This window comes from Elaeis guineensis, chromosome 9 (assembly GCF_000442705.2).
Source record: "Elaeis guineensis isolate ETL-2024a chromosome 9, EG11, whole genome shotgun sequence".
NCBI lineage: Eukaryota > Viridiplantae > Streptophyta > Magnoliopsida > Arecales > Arecaceae > Elaeis > Elaeis guineensis.
The window spans coordinates 92,864,793-92,888,729 of record NC_026001.2 but is presented as its reverse complement, the minus strand read 5'-3'; the positions used below and the strand labels follow the sequence as shown (position 1 = coordinate 92,888,729).

Below are 23,937 nucleotides of genomic sequence, written 5' to 3'. Positions count from 1 at the left end.
CGAGCTGAATTCTAGGCCTAGCTGTTACTTTGGAGATAATATTTAATGGCTATAATTATTGACCATTGATCCATGGTGAGATTGCAAATCAAGGTATTTGGTACCAATGTAGCAATATTCACTTTACCAATTATGCTAGTCGGTATCAATTAATGTCTAAGTTATTGGGGTTCGAGAGTGGATTGATCATTGATGTTGTTGGATTGAGGGTTTGTTTTACTTGAACTCTGGTTCCACAGCAGACCTAATCTTGTTGCTTTCAGAGGGAGGGGATGCTGATTCATTTCCCTTTTGTTTGCTTTTTATTTCATTAATGAAAAGCAAGGTGATTTACCTACTATTTTGCTCGAAAGATGAAAATGGTACCTATAATTCCAAAGGACCATCCTTCTCCTTTTTGGATGACAGCCATCAAATTGCAAGTCATATTGGCAGCCTAATCAAGGTTTGAGGCTTTTCAACCTATTAACTTGATTGCAGATGCAATATTAAGGCTTCATTATTTTTGGGGAGATATGAAAAAAAATCAAAAGTTTGGAAAATTAGCATATAGTATATGCATCAGAGCAACTTAAGTTTGACTTGAAATTTGACTCGAATTCGACTGTACGAGCTTAGGTTTCTCAAGCTAAAGTTGTTTAAACTTGAACTATAAATAAATAAATTATAAGTAATTACTTTTATAAAGAACAAATTATTTTTATATTTATTATTAATGATAAATATAATTTGTGAAAATAATATATTTCAGTTATAGGATTGTCCTTTTATTTTGTTTAAGTGAATCGAGCTCAACTTGATTAGAGGAGCTGAGCTTGAGGTAGAAATGTCTTGCTTGACCTCTTCTCATTTAAACCCCTATAGGAGCATGCCTAGAATGGCAAAATTAGCTTACATTGCCCATCTCCATCCCCTCAGCTTTCTCAACAGTGAAACACAAAATGTTTACCGACAAAAAAAGAAAGAAAAAAACATCCTAATCATTTTAATTCCCGGTCCTTTGTTTGATTCCCATTTTCTTTTATTTTTGTATTGAAGTTACATAAAGATTTTGTGTAATGTTGTTGCATGGAGCTAAAAAGAAAGCTACTTCAGTTACACTCTGAAAAATGCTTTCAATTGCCCTTCATTGTGGCAAACCAACACATGGTCATGTCCACATAAATTTGCAGAAAAATCAAATGCAAGCATCAGTACATTCAACCAAGCACACCCTCACTGCTTATAGTATCCTTATTGTTCTAAACCAACCACCATATGTACCATCACTCCGGTGTTCATGCTGTGATTGGCTAGGTTCTAATTGGCCTGGTACCAGTAGGGGACTCAGAAGGATGTGCCAAGGCCATTGTAACCAGTGCATGTCGAGGCGAGCCATACGTGACCGAGCCATGGTGGTTCAAGGTGCTGTACCTATGGAGAGTGTTTGTGCCTGAGGTGATGGACTGGTTTATCCATATGCTCTATGTGACCAGGCCTGGCACTCCTAGTTGCGACGCACTGAGCAAGAAGATACTAGATTTAAGCAGAGCCAAGAGTGTCATCTACCCTTCTTCAATCCAGACTTCAGAGATCAAGAAAGAGTAAAGATTGCAGGAGGAGGTTGTGGAACCCAATTTCTGCTACAAATTAGGTCTAATGTTATTATGTGCTGTGTTAATCCAAAAGAAAGGAATATACATAGCACTTGGTTCAGAAAGTGTGATCATGGGCTCCTTCTTTTGCCTGGCTAAGGAAAATGTCAGTATTCTTTTCTCACCAACTCCACTCAATGGCTGCAATTTGACTATAGGTATTGTAAATGAATTGAGAAATGGGAGACCTTCAATTGTAGCAAATTATCTTCAACAGGAAAATAAATTGTTGAGCTGGTTATAGTGCAGTTGTTTCTTCCTTCATCCATGTAAAGGAGGTGCAAATTTTGAGTCTCAAGATATACTGACCTAAAACTGTAGGCTCAGGCATATGCATTAGACTATTGGCCCAGGCATTGGCTTTGAAAATCTTAAGCCTGAGTGACTACAGGTCAGGCCAAGGCTTGATATTTGAATACTGTTCAAGCCCTATAAGAAACCAATAGTGGACTAGGTATGCTAAGAGCCTAAGACTAGAGGCCAGACTCCTATCAGTTCAGTGTGTGTGTTATATTTAATGTAGAAATTTAAATAAAATTATTTGTTGAGAGCGGGATTTTTAAAGATCATTTTTATCTTTTCTTCATGTAAAAAATTAATGCATAGTTATTTGTTGAGAGTGGGATTTGAACCCACGCCCTTTCGGACCAGAACCTTAATCTGGCGCCTTAGACCAACTCGGCCATCTCAACTGGTTGCAGAGGTCTTTATAAGTCATATAGTTAATCATATATTATTCAAAGGGGTTCTAATGGAAAAATGAATTACAACATCGAAGAATGCTGGACGAGGTTGTGTTCAGGTTAACCTTACCAAAATTACACTGCGGTGCTAGCTAAAAACACATAAACTCCCAAACCCACCGCCGGGATCCACATGCCATCACTCGTGGATATTGGTCGACTTTGTGTCCTCTCACTATTAATCATAGCTGATCCCTTGCATGCCACCTAGCATGGACACTTGCCTTCTCTTCCAGCCACGTGTAACTATTCTTCATGTCACAATCCATGCGTGAAGGTAACGATATACTTGAGTCCTATGATACCCCCCTTCTCTCTCTCTCTCTCTCTCTCTCTCTCGTCACGGGTTTAGTAACAAAATTTGCAAACATTAATCCATCCAAAATTAAAGATGATGGATAAAAATGATAAGTTGACGGATATCTAATGTCACTCCATTATAATAATTTTATATTAAAATACATTAATCCTCGTAATTGAGAAAAAAAGGAAACTTCTTATTTTTTGCATAATATTTTTTTGCACACATCCGCTATATTTTTTTTTTTGATAAATCATATGCTATATGCTATAATATTTATGTGTGCTAGGTGGATGATATTTTTTTGCGCACATACACTATATTATTTACACATGGTAGGTAAGTAGTTGGGGCGTCATCTCCACGAAAGAAGAAAAGAAAATACTTTCTTTCTCGCCGTCGTGATTACAAAGAAAAAAAAATTTATTAAATATTTTTTAAAATTTTTTCTGTCTCAATCCTCAATTCTAACTCCCACAGTTTTATTGAGAAGATGACTCAAAGCAGTGACTTTGTTTCCTCAACCTAATCATATCAATCTTAGGCTTTTCTCTTCTTCCGTCTCTTTTTTATCATTTTTTTTTATATTATATGATCAATAATCTTAAATTTTTGTAGTATATCAAATAAATTAATCATACATATTCGAAATCTTTAATCACTACATCATGATCAACATAACATCATGATCTTAAATTATTAGGGATTGGATTATTCTAGAATTTGGATCATCAGTGATTTTAGATTATCACGATGATAGCAGTTGGATCATCAAATACTCTCTAATTATTAATATTGCACCACGTACCATCCTCATGGCCTTCTTCATTTTCTTCCCTCCCTTCTAGTTCTGCAGCACTTTTTCTCTTTCCTTTCTCTTCTCTTCCCCGGGGACTATGACTCACGAGGTGGTCCTCAATCGCTAGCACCTCCTCCGGCATCGGCGAGCTTAATTTGTTTCCGTTTAGACTTCTGTCCCCCTCATATCTATCGCTTTCACTAATGTTGAACTCATTAACTTCTCTTGTCCTCGCTGCATTTAGCTTTATCAGTACGCAAACAAAGAAAAATCTTTTCAGGAGAGTAATGCCTTGGGGGGAGTATCTGATGCTGAGACAAACTGGTATCTAGCTCAAAATGTATCACACCATCAATCCGAAATCGAGAGTTCAAAATCGTGGTAACCATCATATATTTATAAATTTTTTTTTTCACAAACATATAAGATATCTCATCACGATATCAATACATCACAACAGAATAAAATCAAATAATTATTATTTAATTTTAATTCAAATAATTAAATCAACCATCTTACATTCAATAAAGTTTCACTAAAAATAAAATAATAAATCTAATTTTAATGAAGTTAACAACGCTAAATCTCGCCTCTAAAAGCTCCGTTCCAACATTATTATCCATGCTAGCAATTAATTATCTGAATCTGAAAAATAAAAAGAAAGGTAATGAACTAGACAGCTCAGTAAGTAATAAATATCTCCGCTAGATATTTCAGATATTATATAATATTCAAGAACAAATACTGTGAATAAATATAAAAATATATTTCATGCTAATTTAATGCAAATTCAATCTTTTCAAATATTCACATATAATATAATCATAAATCTGATTCGAATCAAAACACTCGTAACTTAACAGCCTCGATTATGATCAACGTTTAACCTCCATTGACGGGATCCACTAAATACTAGCACACAACCCTCACTGACAGGGTCTACTAAATAATAGTGCACAATCCCCACTGGTAGGGTCCACTAAATACTAGCACACAACTCCCACTGGTAAGGTCCACTAAGTACCAACATATAATACCTACGGTGGAGCCCACTGAAATATAGTTAGACTGAGAGCTTAAGTTCGATCTGTATCAAAATATTTTTGTATCATAACATATCATAATTTTCACTGATCATATGCATAATTAATAAACCATAGTATTTCAGAATCACTTTTCTTTCAAAACACAATTTCATAAATTATACATAATTCTAAAAATAATTATATTTATTTTTAAAATAAATATAAAATATCTTGAAAAGATGATTTATTACTTACCTTTTACAGACTACTGGATGAATAGATCGATTAACCTCTAGGAGATTCTTCAGTGCCTATTATTCAAACTTATATTCTTATATTAATTTTATTTCAAAATTAAATCTAACAAATCTTAGATCAAAACCCTACTTAGGATCGGACTCTTTACTAAACTCGATCAGAATCATCAAATGGAAGTCTTTCATTATGCTAATCTTAGAAAGATAACTTTGAAAGAGAGAAATCCATCAAGAGAGAGAAATAGGCTAGAGAGAAAAAATTTTAGAAAGAGAAAGTAGAGAGAGAAAGTCCAATTTTAGAGAGAGAAAATAAGGGTTCAGACTGAAAGGAGAGAGAGAAGAGAGAGAAAAAGAGAAAGAATGAGAGGAGAGAGAAAATCCTCTCTCTTTTTTTTCTTTTTCTTTTTTCTTTTTTTTTCTTTTCTTTTCGTGGTTCTTTTGGGCAAAAATAGGGGATTGTGTGGTCCCTCTCTTGTTCGATGGATCAGAGGCCACGATCAGTGTGGCGGTGGCCAGTGGTAGGAGGGCTACAACACTGCAGCCTAGAGAAACCAAACCGACGGTCGGCGGTGACCACTGGCATCGAAAAATCAAGAAAAAAGGTTGCGGAAATAGGGGACATTTTTTCCAACAAAATTCGACGAATCCGATTGCCGGCGATCGTGCACACAGACAATGGAAGGAAAGGAGAGAAAAGAGAAAGAGAAGTCGGGGCTTACCTCGAGCTCCGGTGACCTCTCCGATGAGAAATCGAAGCGAGCATGATAACGGCTTCCGCGAGCAATTTTCGGTGATCTTCGCCGTTTTGGCTCCTGGTTTCTTAGGTGGGGGAAGAGAGAAGACTCTCCCCTTTAAATAGGGTCAGAGGGGAGGAGTTTGACTCCTCCTCGGGGTATTTTCCGACTTCGATTAGGAGCTGGTCGGGAGGCAAAAGAAGACTCTCGGGAGTCTTCTTTGTTTTTTTTTTTTGTTGGGCTTTGTGGGCCTTTGGACTGGGTTTAAGGCCCAAATGGTCTGGGTATTATATTCTTCCCCCCTAAAAATAAATTTCATCCTCGAATTTTTTTTTTGCTTAAGTCCTCAAAAATTCAGATTACTTTTACGTTAAATCATGTCATCCTCTAATTTCAAAATCGAATCTTTCATCATAATATCTATCAAATCAAATTACTGTTCTAATCAGTTTAAGAACAATTCAGACCATTATACTTTCATTGCGTACTCTGATTTAGTCCACTAGTACATGTATGTCAATTTAAGTTTCTAAATTATATCATGATCAGTATAAGTCATTGTCCCAATGTCCCTAGTGTCTACCCACTTACACTCATGTATAATTCTATATGTCATATAGTTTATCTACTTATGCTTTGATACCATATTAATTGTTACGCCCCTGATCCGAGATCGCGAGTCCAAGGTCGTGGCAACCACCGCATACTTATGAAGAATTCTCTCCACAAACATGCAAGGCATCTCATCACGATATCAATGCATCACAGCAGAATAAAATTAAATAATTATTATTTAATTTTAATTCAAATAATTAAATCAACTGTCTTACATCCAATAAAGTTTCACTAAAAATAAAATAATAGATCTAATTTCAATGAAGTTAACAACGCTAAATCTTGCCTCTAAAAGTTTCATCCCAATATTATTACCCACACTGACAATTAATTATCTGAATCTGAAAAATAAAAAGAAAAGTAATGAACTAGACAGTCCAGTAAGTAATAAATATCTCAACTAGACATTTCAGATATTATATGATATTCAAGAACAAATACTGTGAATAAACATAAAAATTTATTTCATGCTAATTCAATGTAAATTCAATCTTTTCAAATATTCACATATAATATAATCATAAATCCGATTTGAATCAAAACACTCATAACCCAACAATTTCGATTATGACCAATGTTTAACCTCTATTGGCAGGGTCCACTGAATACCAGCGTATAACCTCCACTGGTAGGATCCACTAAATATAAGCGCACAATCTCCACTGGTAGGGTCCATTAAATACCAGCACAACCCCCATTGGCATGGTCCACTGAGTATTAACGTATAATCTCCATTAGTGGGGTCCACTGAAACATAGTTAGACTGAGAGTTTAAATCCGATCTGTATCAAAACACTTTTGTATCATAACATATCATAATTTTCACTGATCATATGCATAATCAATAAACCATAGTATTTCAGAATCACTTTTCATTCAAAACACAATTTCATAAATCATGCATAATTCTAAGAATAATTATATTTGCTTTCAAAATAAATATAAAATATCTCGAAAAGATGATTCATTACTTACCTTTCACAGACCACTAAACGAATAGATCGATTAACCTCTAGGAGATTCTTCAGTGCCTATTATCCAAAATTATATTTTTGTATTAATTTTATTTCAAAATTAAATCTAACAAATCTTAGATCAAAATCCTACTTAAGATCGGACTCTTTACTAAACTCGATCAGAATCATCAAAAGCAAGTCTTTCACTATGCTAATATTAGAAAGATAACTTTGAAAGAGAGAAATCCATCAAGAGAGAGAAATAATCTAGAGAGAAAATTTTAAAGAGAGAAAGTCTAATTTTAGGGAGAAAAAGCAAAGGTTCGAACTGAAGGGAGTGAGAGAAGAAAAAGAAAAAGAGGGAGAATGAGAAGAGAGAGAAAATCCTCTCTCTTTTTTTTTTCCTTTTTTTTTCTTTTCTTTTCGTGGTTCTTTTGGGCAAAAATAGGGGACCATGTGGTCCCTCCCTTATTCGATGGATCAGAGGCCATAGCCGGTGCAGCGGTGGTCGGCGGTAGGAGGGCTATGACACCGCAGCCCAGAGAAACCAAACCGACGGTCAGTGGTGACCACCGGTGTCAGAAAATCAAGAAAAAAGGTGGCGAAAATAGGAGATATTTTTCTTAATAAAATACGGTGAATCCGGTCACCGGCGATCGTGCACACAGACAAGGGAAGGAAGGGGGAGAAAAGAGGAAGAGAAGCCGGGGCTTACCTCAAGCTCCGGTGACATCTCCAATGAGAGATCGAGGCGAGCACGGTGACGACTTCTGTGAGTGATTTTCGGCGATTTTCGCCGTTTTGGCTCCTGATTCTTGGGTGGGGAAAGAGAGAAGAGTCTTCTCTTTAAATAGGGTCGGAGGGGAGGAGTTTGACTCCTCCCCGGGGTGTTTTTTGACTCCGATTAGGAGTCGGTCGGGAGGAAGAAGAAGACTCTCGGGAGTCTTCTTCAATTTTTTTTTTTTGTTGGGCTTTGTGGGTCTTTGGGCTGAGTTTAAGGCCCAAATGAGCCGGGTATTACAAAATGAGAGCCTTGCAGCCTTGTCCTTCGATTACTTATTGCATTTGTATTGAAATGATCCTGACTCAGAGGCCTCTAGTGCCTTTCTCCCCGGCCGTGATCTGGTTGGCTCCATCAAATAACTGTGGTCCACCAGCCATGCAATGGTATTAATAACAAGAGCACCATGGCAAGCCTCCATATATAGCTACTCGATCTCCTTCTCCCTCTATCCATCCATCCATCTCAGTGGATTTTTTAAATAGCTTTGCTAGTGTTGTAATGCATGTGGCCGTCCGTTGCTACATTCCTTTCAGCCTACATACCAGTTAGGTTGGTATGGAGAGTGGGTCAATAGATGCTAGTGAGATTCCTTGGGGAGAACATGGAAGGAAAAGTAGTAGAGCATCGTTAGGCATTAGCGAGATGAGTTGCATTGTGCACCTTGATTATAGGGTTGATTCCAGTGACAAGGGTGCTTAATGTCGAGACATGACCCCTACAACTGGTCTATATATATATATATATACACAATTCCTAGACTTTGTATTTTACGAGGAAAATGCCTGAAATGACAAATTTTGCAGGAGAATTTCCTACAACTATCCATGCATGGTTAACTCCAATTCCTTTGAAAACCAACAAAAAAAAAAAAAAAAAAAAGAAGCTAGTGATGCCTCATCAACTTTGCAAATTGGTCTTACCCATAAATGATAAATGAACTCAAAATTTATTGCCTTTTTTAAGACTGACACATGCAGGATATCTACACCTAGTTTATATGATTTTTTGACAAGTCCTAAAATTTGTATCCAAAAGGACAATGTTAAAAATGACAAATTTTGAAACAGAAATTCTAATAACCATCCATACATGGTTAATCAATTCTTTTGAAAACCCATCAAAAGAAGGGGAAAAAACTAATAGTGATTCCTTATCAACTTTGCAAATTGGCCTTACTGCTAAATGATAAGTTAACATGTATTGCTTTTTTTTAGGACTAACGTACAGAATATTTTGTTATTTGATTACAGGATATTATTTTTTTCTGATGGAAGATTAGGGGATATTATAGCAATATGTTGCAACAATGCATTCCACAACGTCATTTAATTGTGTTGTGCGCACGTGTCAAGCAGGTCGTCGGAGACCGCACGCTCCGCCCCACGAAGTATTGCCCGCTTTGGCTGGGTCCGGACCGGGAGCGTGCCCAGTGGTCCCCACCGGGGGTTGTCCCGCCCGGCGTCACGCAGACGGCCTCACGGTTTTGTCCCTTGCATTGGGGTTCACCCCGCAAAAGGCGCCTCGTGAGGGAAGGTGTGCTCGTATCCCTCTTAAGCACATGCACACACCAGAGTTGCCCGATGTGGGACTATTAAGGGAGGTCCCCCCACAGCCTGCCCACAACAGATGCCCCCCACTCTGGAGGGTGCAGGTGTTGAGCGACAGGGGGCGGGTTACCCCTACCTGGCGCGCCACTGTTGTGCGCACGTGTCAAGCAGGTCGTCGGAGACCGCACGCTCCGCCCCACGAAGTATTGCCCGCTTTGGCTGGGTCCGGACCGGGAGCGTGCCCAGTGGTCCCCACCGGGGGTTGTCCCGCCCGGCGTCACGCAGACGGCCTCACGGTTTTGTCCCTTGCATTGGGGTTCACCCCGCAAAAGGCGCCTCGTGAGGGAAGGTGTGCTCGTATCCCTCTTAAGTACATGCACACACCAGAGTTGCCCGATGTGGGACTATTAAGGGAGGTCCCCCCACAGCCTGTGGCGCTAGTTGTGGGCAGGCTGTGGGGGGACCTCCCTTAATAGTCCCACATCGGGCAACTCTGGTGTATGCATGTGCTTAAGAGGGATACGAGCACACCTTCCCTCACGAGACGCCTTTTGCGGGGTGAACCCCAATGCAAGGGACAAAACCGTGAGGCCGTCTGCGTGACGCCGGGCGGAACAACCCCCGGTGGGGACCACTGGGCACGCTCCCGGTCCGGACCCAGCCAAAGCGGGCAATACTTCGTGGGGCGGAGCGTGCGGTCTCCGACGACCTGCTTGACACGTGCGCACAACAAATTGCATCTAAAATTATATCATATGAATATTTTTAAGTATAAAATGATCGCTGCTGGCATCTCCATCCCCAGTGAATCCAGACGACTCATTGAAGAGACTGTTGCTCACTTTGGCCAATGTGACTGATCTCTAATACAATGTCGAGAATCTCTTGGAGTTGGATTGATGAGCCTAAAACTTTGTGTTGCAGTGATGGTGGTAACATTAAATAAAATTCTGTCAATAATGGAATTTGGGCTAGCTGCCTCTTTGAAGAGATCAACATATCTGCCTTCACACAAGTGATGGTATAACATCAAATAAAATTCTTACTCTAAAACATGGGCTGTATCTTACGTTTGTTCAAAATTTATCACTAAAGATTTCATCAAGTTCAAATTTTCAAATTATGATTAACTTAAAAACTTACATGTTTCAGCATATATCATTTTACTAATTGTTTGGTTTGTTTAATTAAATTGATTTGCTAAGATAAAATTTTGGCTCATAACGAATTGGAGGAGAAATGGAAGTTGTACGTGTCTTGCAAGATTTTGCTCTTCCAGTCCCCATGTTTTTTTTTTTTTTTCCATCTGCTCATAATCTCAGAGTACCTTAAAATGAAGCCCAATGTCATAACTCATAACATCGCACGGAGAAGTGCACAGAGATTAATGTGAACATTGCATGCGGATGGGATGAATAAGTGACATGGCTCTCTTGGTTCAAGCCATTGCATACAGTCGTAGCAAAATTCTTTGTACACCATCTGCGGTGTAGAAAATTAGACCTAGAAGGCGCTGTTTTGTCCAATTAAATTATATAGCCATCGCTTTTCGACATATATTTAATATCCATAATTTTATCTTTTTTTAAAATTTTAAATAATAAAAATATTTTATTTATAAAAATTATGACATCTTACATCGATATTATGATATTTTATATTGAAATTAAAACTTATATAATTTTTCATAGGATGTTATAATTTTAGTAGAAATATTTTTTATTATTAAAAAATTAAATTATTGAAAAATTTATATAAAATTTTTTAATGATAAATATATCCTTTCCTTTTTTATGACATCCTATGAAAAAAATATGATATCTTTTGTAAGAAGTTATAATTTTAATACAGGATATTATAATATCAGTATAGGATATCATAATTTTTTTTTAAAAAAATATTTTTATCATTTAAAATTTTAAACAAAAAAATAAAATTAAAAATATTAAATATATATTGAAAAACAATACGGCATAATCAGATAAAATGATGCACATAATATCGGATTTTCTACGGCGGTGTGCAAAGAATTTCTCTGCGGTCATATGCCTTGCTTCCGAGGTTCTCCCACTTATTACCAGCCCGGGCGTCACTTCAACCATGTTCGTCACTAAGAGGACCTTAGAGGCGTCAAGAGCCAAGAAAACTTTTGCATCCAGTTTCAATTAGATCACCTAGCACTAAGAGAGGCTAAAGCTATTGTCAGGGAGTGAAGACCATGGTGGCTATGGATATCTTTCTAATAACATCAGATGTAAGTGGGAGTAATTTTAATAGTATTTTTATCGGACAAGAATGAAAATATCATTTCACTTGTCACAAAATATATAAAGTTTGGAATAAAATGGAGAGATTTTTCGAGAAAGAAGTATTCAACCATGAGGAAACTCATGAGAAACAATAGCGCTAACATCATCTGAAGTTTCTCTCGGCTACAGCTACAAAGGAAATAGATTCCCAAGGAAACAACTTTGAATGATATAAAATAGAAGCAATCAGAATGGAGTTGCAGAACGCTCCTTAGAAAGCAAGCTCAGCCGAGAGGGCGCTCTCCCTAGCAATTCCCATCTATGGCGCTCTCCCTGGCAATTCCCATCCATGGCGGCGGTCATGCAAGAATGTGGAGATCTTCTTATGGACTGAGAGTGGCAGCCAGGGACTTCCATGGCTTGTACAGGAAGAAGCCTATCATGCGATTGGATGGTGCTTGAATCCAGAAACTAGGAGTATTTAAATTAATAGATTAGTTCTCTTTACCATGACTTTGAGGGTCAATTTGAATCTCTTCATTTGCTTCTTCTTGTTTTAGTATTTTATTATCATCTAATTTTAAAAAATTATTAACTTGTTCATTTAAGGAACATTCATCAATATTTTTTAATTTATTATTTTTATTACTTATAAAAATTTATCAAAAGCTCTTTTTTGAGATTGTATTAAACTTTCAATTCTTCTTATTTTTTAAAGTTTTGAATAATCAAATTCATATTTTTGAGTTGACATATTTAAATTCTTATTATGAATTATCAAAAAAATTTAGCTATTACAATTATCTTATATTTTTTAAATAACTAATACAAGATTAACAATCAAAATTTTTAATTCAATGAATCAAGTATTAAATAAAATAGAGATAATATAATAATATAATATAAATTTTAAATTAAATAAAAAAATTATAAAGATTAGAATAATATTATCCGATTGTTGAATGCTGATTGCAAATGAGATGAATAATCAACTAATTTATAGTATCCGATTGTTGAATGTTGTTGTATGGGAGTGCAAACTACAGAAAATATGAGTTAGAGTTATTATCAAGAAGAAGAGCAAAGAGAATAATGAAAGAAGGATTAAGAAATAGATACTATAAATTAAAAAAAAATTATTTTTTTTATAGAAAAGAAGAACTGTATTAATCTAGAGAAAAAATGGATAATCCTGCTGAACTTACAAACATAGAGTGATCCAAACTCTAGAACATAAATACTTTCCAACCCCAATCAATTTTGAGAATTTACAAATCTTCTTGAAGGAGGACAAAAGCAGATAACAAAAAAAAAAAAATCAAAAATCGAACAAGATTCTATATTTCTATGGAGCCATATGTACTGTGTAAATTATTGATCATTAACAGTATTCCCTATCAAAGCATGAGAAAAAGACCTATTTTTATAAAAAAAATATCTGTTAGTAGAAAACATCGTTACCTGTTAGTAGAAAACTTCGTTAGCCGATCAGGAATTGGCAAGATTAATGCCAAATATTAATCAGGCCGCCTGACGCCCTTTATGTTCTCCCATGCACCATTTGCCACGTGTGTGCACTCGAAAAATGAGAAAAAAAGGGACCGACGGACCGTCGCACCGCTCACATGGAGACCTTCCATCTTCCTTGCCACCGGTGATCGGCCGATCGGCGATGGCTCAGCCATTCTTTCTTGTGCTGGCACTGATGCACCGTTCATCTTCTCGGAGGCCGAGCAAGTGGCCAGAGGGTGGAGGCCTTTCAAAAAATGAAAAAAAAAAACCTTCTGTCTTCTTTGCCACCGGTGACCGACCGACCGCGTGCTCAGCCGTTCTTCCTTGCCCTGGGACCGTTCATCTTCTCGCGGGCCGAGCAGAGGATCTGGGGGTGGGGGGAGGCCTTCTGGCATTCTGGGGCGGAGGCGGGGGAGGCCTTCTGGCCTTCAGTGACTTTACCCTTCGGTTGGCTCTGTTCGAAGCCTTCTCGGCACTTGAAATTGCAAAGAAATCAGCCAATGTTTTTGTATAGCATTGCACCCTTGAAGCTAGCATGACCTAAACTAAGTCAAATGGTAATTAAATCTTGTTTACCGGCCTTCAAAACTTGGTTGCATCAAACTACACCATACCAGAAAATCCATGGACCACCTCAAGAGAATTTCCCTAATTCCATCAATCATGATGTTGCTTTCAGATGTCCATCTCAAGTGAAGCATTTGTGTGCGGATACACCAAAGTAGAGAGAGCCAGATCAAGTATGATTTCAACCATGTGATCTGGTTGCCTCTCTTGGATTGCTAACGCTTACCAGTCGTAGTTTTCATTCTCTTTACACACATCATCAATAAAGACTCTTATGCCAGGGTCCTAGTCAGAATATAGCTTTGAAAGCTCAAGGAGAAGTCTAACCAGGCAAATATGTGACCATAATGCAGGAGCTTAGGCATATTTGTAGGAGTCATGAGGCTTAAAAAATTGATAATACGTGCAAGGAACACCAACATAAATAATGACAACTGATGGCCAATAATGCTAGCTTTCTTGCAAATATTATATGACTTGGTACTTTGGATGGAGAAGGAAAGCCAATCAAGCATAAACATGAATGCATGCAAATGTGCACATATAAAGTAGGAAAAATCATGTAATGCTTTGATTTCTATTGCTTGTTCGAGAAAGATAATACTTCGATTTTGATATGTCACCACACCAAGATAAAATAAAATAAGAGAATTAGATTTTGTGTTGACTGATTTAGTCATAGTGAAGTCTATTCATTGGATCAGAAGATTGCAATCTGGTGGTAGCACTCGGAAGGTAAATGGCTGCGTCTCTGATCTTTCCTTGAGGCAAAGGTTCTTGGATAGAGAGAACCACAATGCCAAAATAGAAGCTGAACATATAAGATGCTTGTCTAATTGAAACTTTGCAGACAAAGATGTTAATTTGAATACCCAAAAGAAACATATAGAATTTTCTTCCATCTTTTGAAAACCATATTATTTGGAAACAAACTCTTGTTGTTGAAGAATCCAAATGCAGTGTCAATATAACAAATTTTAAGAGTCAAAAATTTCCATGCCATTGCAAGCATAATTGTTACAGAAGAAAGACAAATGTGTCACCCATTCTTGACAAGTAATTCATGTCCAAACATCTATATCCATCTCCGATTAACTTACCTATGTATGCAATTTGATCTGTAAAGATTGTTATTTGGAACAATATCACTCTAATGCATTGGTGTCGCCCCATCTTACATTGTATTTGGCTGCAAGATAGTGGGCTCCTACTGGTCCTCTACTACCATAAGGGTAGAGCTCCGGCGCAACCTTCTTCTCTTCCAACTCTTTCAGAAGCGGTGTGAAGAGCTCCCAAGCAGAATCCAGCTCATCGGAACGAATAAAGAGTCGCCTTTCCCCTTCGATTGCATCGAGTAGAAGCCTCTCATAGGCATCTGGTATCTCTTTTGGGTACCTATAAAACCCTTCAATATGTCAGCTTCGAAAATAACAAAAAAAAAAAAAAAAAAAAAAAATCGAAGAAGAGATTCAGAACTTGCCAAGCTACTAATAAAATTTAGTCAAAATTGTAATTTTCACAGATCTTATTAGTATTTCTGATATTATAAAGAATAAACTATGCATAAAAAGTTAGGTACAAGTTTTGGAGTTTAAAGGTCATCCAGAGGACAACTTTAGATAGGACATTAACAGGTATCTTGATGCACCTCAAATCATGTGTCTGTAGGTAGTGGCATCTTCATTACAAGATCCAGAAAGCTATGAAATTGATTGAGGTCATATCTTGTCCTGTCTCGTTCAACATACAGTCCCAGTGTTGATAATTATTATTCTCAAATTAACACTCAAAAATAGTTCTCGTTCTGGAATCAACACAAAAGTAAAAGATGTTCAAGGCTGATGACAATGTCAAGTGACTAAGTGATAAAGTTTAACCACAATGGAAAAAATATGCTACTGAGTCGGTGCAGATTTCCCAAGCACAAGCCATTTCATCAATTTCATTAGAGGGAAAAAATTATATCAGTAATTAGAAGCAAAAGATCTTCTGGGGAAAAACTTCGGTGCTTAGTTGGAAGTGAGGCATTTTTATTGTTTCTTTTTTTTTTTTTTTTTTCCATTTGCTTAATGAAATGAAGGTCGACATCCAACACATCACTTGCTTTTAAGAGAAGAAATGTGAGCCATTTTAGGGAGTAACCTTCCTTCTAACAAGAAAGTTCCATCCATACCTTGCTGCATAGTGAAGATTCAAATCACTATGGTCCAACCTCATCCCCAGACCTGGAATCTTGTTGTTGATCCTTAAGTAAATAGCTTCATCCGGCTGCACCCGAATCACAAGTTCATTTGTAGCCCGATCAAGATCTGTTCCAAAACTCCTTTTGTATAAATTACCAGGGACATGCCTGAACTGTACTCTGATTTCTGCTCTGCAATCAGAAATGTCCAATTCTACAACATATCATTTAAAGATTTAACTTTTATGACAAAGTGCCACAAGAGATCTAGGACTAGTTGATGCCTTCATACCGCCTAGTGTGCAATGCTTTCCCAGCTTTCATAAGGAATGGCACCCCATCCCATCTGGCATTATCTATGAAAAGTGCAGCTGCAGCAAATGTTGGAGTCAGACTGTCACTGGGTACAGTCCTATCATCTGTATATGCGGGATACGTTATTCCACGCTTTTTGTGGCTTTTATATTGTCCAATCACCACATTCTCTAGTTGCAATGGCTTTATAGAACGAATAACTTTCACCTGAGATATATGAGATGATACATTTAGAAACGACCTTTCAAGTTGCCAATTTCCCCTGAAGTGAGCATGCTGCTTTCAGTCTCCAAGGTTTAACCATAATTTACAACTTAACCAAGTTATGTACTAAGAGGAGGAAAGGGGACTGGGAATAAAAAGAAATAGGATGGTCTTAAAACTAAACCTTCTCATTCCTGATGTCTTCTGCATCTAAGCTGGCAGGTGTCTCCATTGCAAACAAGGCTAGAATCTGAAGCAGATGATTTTGCATAACGTCTCTAATTATACCATAGTTATCAAAGTACCTAAACAAACAAACCAGCATAAGAATACACTAGCTCAGCAAAATGTCATATTTATTATACTTGGGCAGATGATAAGGTAAACGTACCCTCCTCGTCCTTCTGTGCCAAACTCTTCGGAGAAGATTAGTTGCACATTCCTTATGTATTGCCTACTCCACAGAGGTTCAAATACAAGATTTGAGAAACGGAGAACAGAAAGATTTTCGACCAGTTCTTTTCCTAAGTAGTGGTCAATTCTGCAGAATGACATAGACACTAATCAGTCATTGTTTTACCAAAAAAGGCATGTATATTAATTGGAACTAGTTGCCCGATTTAAGATACAATTATTCAGGTCATTTGCAAGTTACCTGAATATCTGATCTTCCACTAGATACTCTTTCAGGCCTCTTGTCAAAGCAGCAGAGGATTCATAGTCTCGACCAAAAGGTTTTTCAACTATGACCCTTGTCCAGCCATTCGTAGAAGAAGCTGACTTGCTTGCACATTTAACTACATCTATAAATATGTTTGGAGGGATCGACAAATAGAATATGCGGTTTGATAGCTTCCCTCCCTATACAGATGCTTCCCAGATGAGAAAATTATTCCCGCTACTATTCATATTATTTTAATCATCATTTAACTGATATGAAGTAAAATAGTCATTTGAAAAACTAAAATTCAAAATAGTAGCCAAATATTTAATCAAACCAAAGTACCACAATGATCAAAATTAGAAGGCATATATTCCAAACATATATCCAGAATATTCTTTCTTCCAAGTTGAAAAACATAAATCATATAAATTAATAGAAGGGTCGAAGGCTCATGATAACGATCAGTGCATCTGATGCTGCCCAAGAACATCAGATAAGCATATTTGATGGAAAAAACAAAATCAGCCTATCATTTTATGGGACAACACCAGATTGAAAAATCAAACTTAAGGGTTTTACTTCATCCACTTGAAAAAGGTTTAGCACATAATGATGCACCTATTTTTCTTTTATATATATATATATATATATGTTCTAGCACTTAGTAAAGAGTTTACAAGTCTAGGTCATGGTTTGCCATACTGGTACTGTTGTACCTTACCGGCACAAATTAGTGCATGGTACAGAGGGCATACCGAGTGTTGATCCAAACCAGCCCCTGTACTGCGTGTACTGGCAAAGTAACATGATAGTATTGGTATACGATCCGGTATCAGGACGATGAACCTTGGTATAGGTTAACTTTCGGAGCCCATTTAACATGTGGTTTGGGTCTTGTAAAGGGCATGATTATGGTCTTAATATAGTCTTATTTTCAGGTACATGGTGGGTTAGAAAACCCCAAAGAGCCACAAGGATTCAACATTATAACTCTGATGCCTTTATACATGGTTCTATATGGATCTAGATTTTGCGGGTTCCTTTTTCCTTTAACCATTCTAAAATCTTATTAGGAAAGAGTTCTTATCCTTGTTTCTGGAATAACAGGTGCCCTTACTGGCTTCTAATGATAAGAGGTCCCTATTTCTTTTGTATTTTTATACTCCTTAAGCTACAAGAAGACCACAACAGCCTATATAAGAACTAACCTCTCAATGTGTCAAAATGCACTAAGCATGGAAACATAGACCCGAGGTGCAACACTTAAGAAATTTTGCTAGTGAAAACTCACCTCTTTAATTCCATTTCTTTTTTTATACTTTCTTCATTTTTCATTTTGACTATTAAAAAAAAACTAATACACCATATTAAATTAACCCTAATTTTAACATTCTCTCTTGTTTCCTCCCTTCATCTGACCTGTTACAATTGATTGCAGAAAACATGAAACAAGATTTGACGTACCATAAAGACTCACCAAATCCTTAGCCATCATTCCACCCCTCAATCCTTATATTGAACCAACATTCCCAATCAAAATAAAAGATTTGAAGTCTCATTGTCCAACCCAATAACAATTTCAGATTCTAATAATATCACAGCATGTCAGAACCCCTCTAATTCCAAAACTCCTTATTCCTGCACCTTCCTACATAAATCTGAGTCTCGCACTTCTATCTTCCATATTGCCCTGCACCAACTTTGGCTGAAATGAGAAGGCATATGACCCAGTCGTTTAAAAACATGTGATAATTAAATGTAATCAAGTAACCTATTTATATTGGAATTAGATCCCCTCCCCACCCATCAATGCAAAAACATTGAGAGGGTGCATATGTTTCTTAAATTTAAGAAATCAAGCCTCTATTAGTCAATGCTTGTCCACTTAAGCAAAATTTCTGAGAATGTCAAGATCAAGCAAGCATGACCACATGTGTATCATGCCAACCTCCATTCATCTAATTTCAAGACAAAGCTTGTTGATTTAGGGCCAACTCAGATTTTTCACCATACCCTCATGTTTGCCTATAAATAGCCTCCATTTCCTAATACATCTCCATGACCTGAAAATGGAAAAGAATCTTCCATTCTAAGTGTGTTTCCATGTTAGGAAAGATTTAGCTAAGAGGAGAGCATAAGTTAGATGGCAACTCAAGCCTAATTCCTAGTATAGCTTTTCTTGATGAAAATTCCTAGTTTAGCTATCTGAGCAATGGCAACATAGCCAGAAAATAGCAATAACAAAAAGGGCGTCCAGTGCATGAGGCTCCTGCCACCGTGGGCTCTGAGATGGGTTAGATGTGCAGCCTTACCCCAGGAAGCTGCTTTCTTGTTTCAAACCCGGGACATCCAGGTTAGAATGAAGCAACCTTGCAATTGCACCAAGGCCTGTCCTCTACAAAATAGTAATAATACTCTCAATTTTCCTTAGATGAAATAATTCTCTGAGTTTTCACATGTTATTGAATCAATCATTGTTCATGAACTTTACAATTTTCATGAGTTATTCACAACTTATTCAAGAAATATTCATGGATTATAGATTAATAATGCTCTTTGTCACTGGTAGTTATGGGGTTGTCCACTTTTTTATTTTGTAATATTTGCTCACATACGTAGTTTAAATGGATAGATATATAGAGCAAGTTTAAAGTCTTGGTGCCAAAATCCATACCAATACCTTACCGGCACAATACCATAGCTTACTGACAAGCAGCAGCCCTATTAGTGCCAGCGATATGTGAGATATAGTACCAGATGTTACTATTATAGGTAGCAAGGGGTATACTAATATCCACAGTATAAACATATCAATAATCTTAAAATCCTATCTTTATAATTAAGTTATTCAATTTCAAATTTGGGCTCTCTGGATTTTTCCGAAATTCCAAATCTTTGCTTCCAGTCAAATTGTTGCTACTTACATTATGACTATATCCTACACCACTACTTCCAACTCTATTTCCACCATGTGCTCCTTTCTATGGGATAAACAAGCTACCAAAACCAATGTAGCACCAATATGCTGGTGCATAAGTCCACAAGTCTCCATCTTATCACTTCACAAATTTATTCTTGGGCTCTAGGCTCTTTTTGCTGGCACATAAATTGTCATGCTTGAGACACAATAGAACATTCACAAAACAGAACTCCTTACTCGCAGAAAAGGAAATAGAGAAGAAATCTTGTCAAGAAAGGTTAGATACCAATTGCCATTTCCGCTAAATGCTGCCTTCTGAATCAACAAATGGACAAAATGAATCCTTTTGCAGCTTAACCAACTGTTTATAGCACAAATTTATACAAAAATGACATGCTGTTACTATAGCAGAAAAAAGTTGCATCTTGTCTCGTAGAGGATACAAGTCTGATTCAAACTTAAAACAAGATACAGTGCATCAAGAACATTAACAAATCAATTTATTTAGTGCCTTGTACTTGTAAATAGATGATGTACATGAATTAGTAGTAACGTCAGAAAATAATTAGTTCAACCATAAGCATAGAAATCCAATCACCATAAGAATTGTAGACCAGCACAGAGAGGTTATCCAAATGTACCAAAAAAAAAAAAAAAAAAATCAACCAAAGCATTTAATAGCATAAAAAATTTATAATCTATGCAGTACCTCATGTTCTTTTAGTTTCTTGTCTAAATCTGCAAAATTTTGCTCCGAGTTATATTGACCAGAATGATAGAAGCATCGTTTTAGAAACTGATCCATCTTTTCACCACAATTCTCCCTGAATAGGCATGAACAACAAAAACCTACAATTTCACTACAATTGAACTTCGACAACAAATAATATCACCAACAAACACCAAACCAGAAAAACCAGATTATAGGGAAAAAAAATGTGAGCTTTCTGTTTCTGTGATGACCTTTTATCAAGTCTACAAGTAAGTGTTTTGCTGACCATGTTCCTTAGTTCAGCATCTGTCATCTTACTCCGAGCATAACCAAATATGGTAAAATGCTGCCAAAATTAGATGTGAAAAAGACATCGTTCAACACTTACATTTCAGTTTTAAGAAAAAACACAACTCTCGAGCCTGCCTGATTAAGAGAATTGAATAAATTACAGGTGATAGCATCCAAGTTTCTAAAAATCAGACCTTGGGGAGGCTGCCTTCATCATAAAGTGCAAACAGTGCAGGGAATATCTTCTTCTTAGCAAGGTCCCCAGAGGCCCCAACCACAGTTATACTCACCGTATACTCCTCCTCCCTTGTACTAATACCAGCTATATCTCTGCATGCCTTTGAACTTGAAGGTATAGTTAGCAATCCACCATTTGGAGTAGTTTCTTTCGCAGTGGTTGTACTTGCAGTGGCAGCTGCAATGCAAATATCCAAAATTTTGTCATCTCGCATGAAAATAAGAATAAAGATGCCATTTTTATCATTCAACTATGAGAGATTACTTGTTCAAATGAACCAGAAAGAACAAATAAAGCATATTCACGGATTAAAAACAAAAAACTTCAACTGATCAAATGGAGAAAGTCTAAATACATTAAAACAAATATAAAAACATGTAGCAAAGCCCACATTAAAACACAAGGAAAATTCCGAAACAATGGAAAATTGGCCAGGAAATTTTATTAAAAAATAAAAATACTAAATTGAACTGATTAAAAACCACAAAGATGACTAAAAACCCATGAAGAAAGAAATCAAAGAATCAACCAACCATCTTTGACAAACTTCTCAATAAATCTCCACTAAAAAGATACTAAAAAGAAGCAAAATCTGACCTTCCTGCCTACAAACAGCAGTAAAGTCCCGACCTTTACATTGGGACGTTAGTCTCGTAAGAAGATGTTTAGGAGAGGATTGGAGCGACGCAGGGGCGGCAAAGGCTCTGTCGCGGAGGTTTCCGCAAGGAGCGCGGGAGGGGGCAAAGTGGGAAGATGAGTGGGGGCATTTGGGGGAGGAGAAGGCCATATCTCTCCTCCGGCGCCGGGAGTTCGAAGGGAAGAAGGAAGGGAAAGCTAATGGGGAACCGAGAGAAGAATATATTTGAAGGGTGAGAGGAAGAAGAGAGGCAGCGTTCGAAGCAACAGCAGGCGCCCCCAGAATCGCCTGCAGGGGCGTTTCGGGAATAAAAACAGAGCAAGTTTCATCAAATTAGGCTTTTTGTTTTAGTAAAAAAACGAAAAGGCTATACTTAACTACTAGATACGGTTAATTACCGCAACCATTAGATACGCTGACCGGTAACCAGGTACACTAAATCCAACCTAACTAATCGGAGATTCATGCATTGTGCAGGATAAATATAGGAATATAATTTTTTTTCAAAAATCTGATCAAATTAAAATAATTATATATAAATAATTAAATAATATTCATTTAAAATTTTAAAATTATTTTATATTTTTAATTATCTATATAAATAGATTTTAATTATAAAAATATAATAATATTATATATTAATAATATAATTTAGTATGAAAAGATATTTTTTTTAGACATAACAAAATTTATTTAAAAAATTGAGTTGACAACGTTTCAATATTTTTTCATAATATATATATATATATATAATTTTAGATACTAAATTTTGATTTATCTAGTGTTATATCTCTAACCGGCCCTTTTTATTGGGTGTTTTTAAATTCCCAATCCCTCTCCGCAATATACGAGGATGCAGCAAATTAAAAGAATCAGGCCCTTCCCTTGCATACGAGTCCAGAAATGCATCGTATGCTTAAATACCATTTTTTTTTGGTAAGAAAATACCTTATTTGTTGGAAAAAAAATTATTTATAAATTTTTTTTTTCTTCCCATGGAATTTGAGTTATCAGGGTACTAGGTCAATATGCATGGTACTCAAATAGCCTTCGCAGTCCATAAATCCGGTAGAAATTTCAGGTCAAATCCAATTAGATTATCACAGGCAGATCCTACGTATTTAGAAGATACTCTTGAGCTATTCACTATGCTTGTCTAATACAAAGCTCCTAACTTTATCCTCACATCAACAAAGATTAGAGGGTTCCTAATCTTCCAAATCTGCCACAACATAGAAGCAAACAAAGCAATAAATATGCTCCAACAGCCAACACCCTCGGATGCTTGAATTAGGTATGGCAAATCGAAACCCCATTCAGAGTGTAAATTTCCTACCAAACTCTTATAGCATGCATGCCCTCAAAAAAAAAAAAAAAAAAAAAAGGAAAAAGGAGACAAAAAAAGGTGACCAATTGTTTCTGATGCAAATTACCCGGGAAATATTTTGAGGATAAAGATTACGTTGGTGCTGAATTCTCTGCCAGACAAAATGGTGCCTGCGTCTCCATAGGATCGTGCAAATGTACAAGCATGTCACTGCTGTCCAAATTCAGGAAAAAAAAAAAAAAAAAAGATTATAGGGATGGCAGTGCGAGCACTGATGATGCTTTGAGTTCCAAGAATTTTCGTTATTGAGACTTCTTTTGATTTGAGAACCTTTTTTTTTTTTCATTTTATCTAGATGTCGATATATAGCTGTACACACATTCATCCTTGGATGTCAAGGTGCAAATAGATTCATTTGATTCAAATACATACTCCTTAGATAACCGCCCTTTAGAGCAATTTCCGTACAGATGTTTTAACGAGCGGCACGGCCCACATTTTCCACAGAACTTGCCAACCGTTCCAAAGTTCACGTTGTTTACAATTGGATACAAAAGAAAAGAATATAAATCCATGCATATCAAGACTACATGCCCATCTGTTATAACCATTAAAATGCACAAATGTTAATTTGACAGTGGTGTCAGCATAGGACCAAAATAGTTATTCAACTTACCCCTGTCCCAGTTACCATAATGAATTAACTCGAAACCCTCACATTATC

At 36.8% G+C, this 23,937-nt stretch overlaps 1 protein-coding gene and 1 non-coding gene across 3 annotated transcripts; both read right to left on the bottom strand.

Moving 5' to 3' along the window:
- Positions 1-2,245: 2,245 nt before the first annotated feature.
- On the bottom strand, positions 2,246-2,326 carry TRNAL-AAG (transfer RNA leucine (anticodon AAG)). Its single transcript has one exon. It is a non-coding gene; the product is annotated as a tRNA-Leu (tRNA).
- A 12,372-nt stretch (positions 2,327-14,698) lies between these two features.
- On the bottom strand, positions 14,699-22,169 carry LOC105051009 (glucose-6-phosphate 1-dehydrogenase 3, chloroplastic). 2 transcript variants are annotated; one of them, XM_019852734.3, is made up of 10 exons: positions 21,880-22,169; positions 21,206-21,426; positions 20,972-21,066; positions 20,718-20,832; positions 17,080-17,285; positions 16,816-16,965; positions 16,609-16,729; positions 16,198-16,427; positions 15,897-16,097; positions 14,699-15,118 (listed from the first exon to the last, which is right to left on the bottom strand). In XM_019852734.3, exons 1-10 carry the CDS (start codon positions 22,034-22,036, stop codon positions 14,869-14,871), a joined length of 1,746 nt encoding a protein of 581 aa, XP_019708293.1. In that variant the 5' UTR covers positions 22,037-22,169; the 3' UTR covers positions 14,699-14,868. The 2 variants fall into 2 exon arrangements, with proteins under 2 accessions (XP_019708293.1, XP_010929559.1); XM_010931257.4 differs by having other exon boundaries at positions 21,847-22,168.
- Between the last annotated feature and the right edge of the window lie 1,768 nt (positions 22,170-23,937).

Excerpts from the sequence above, each read along its gene's own strand:
- LOC105051009 (XM_010931257.4), bottom strand. The coding sequence starts at position 22,036 with ATGGCCTTCTCCTCCCCCAAATGCCCCCACTCATCTTCCCACTTTGCC. Across the intron at positions 20,833-20,971 it reads ACTTGTAGACTTGATAAAAG|GGAGAATTGTGGTGAAAAGA; the intron begins GTCATCACAGAA and ends ATGCCTATTCAG. Across the intron at positions 16,428-16,608 it reads AAGACATCAGGAATGAGAAG|GTGAAAGTTATTCGTTCTAT; the intron begins GTTTAGTTTTAA and ends CATATATCTCAG.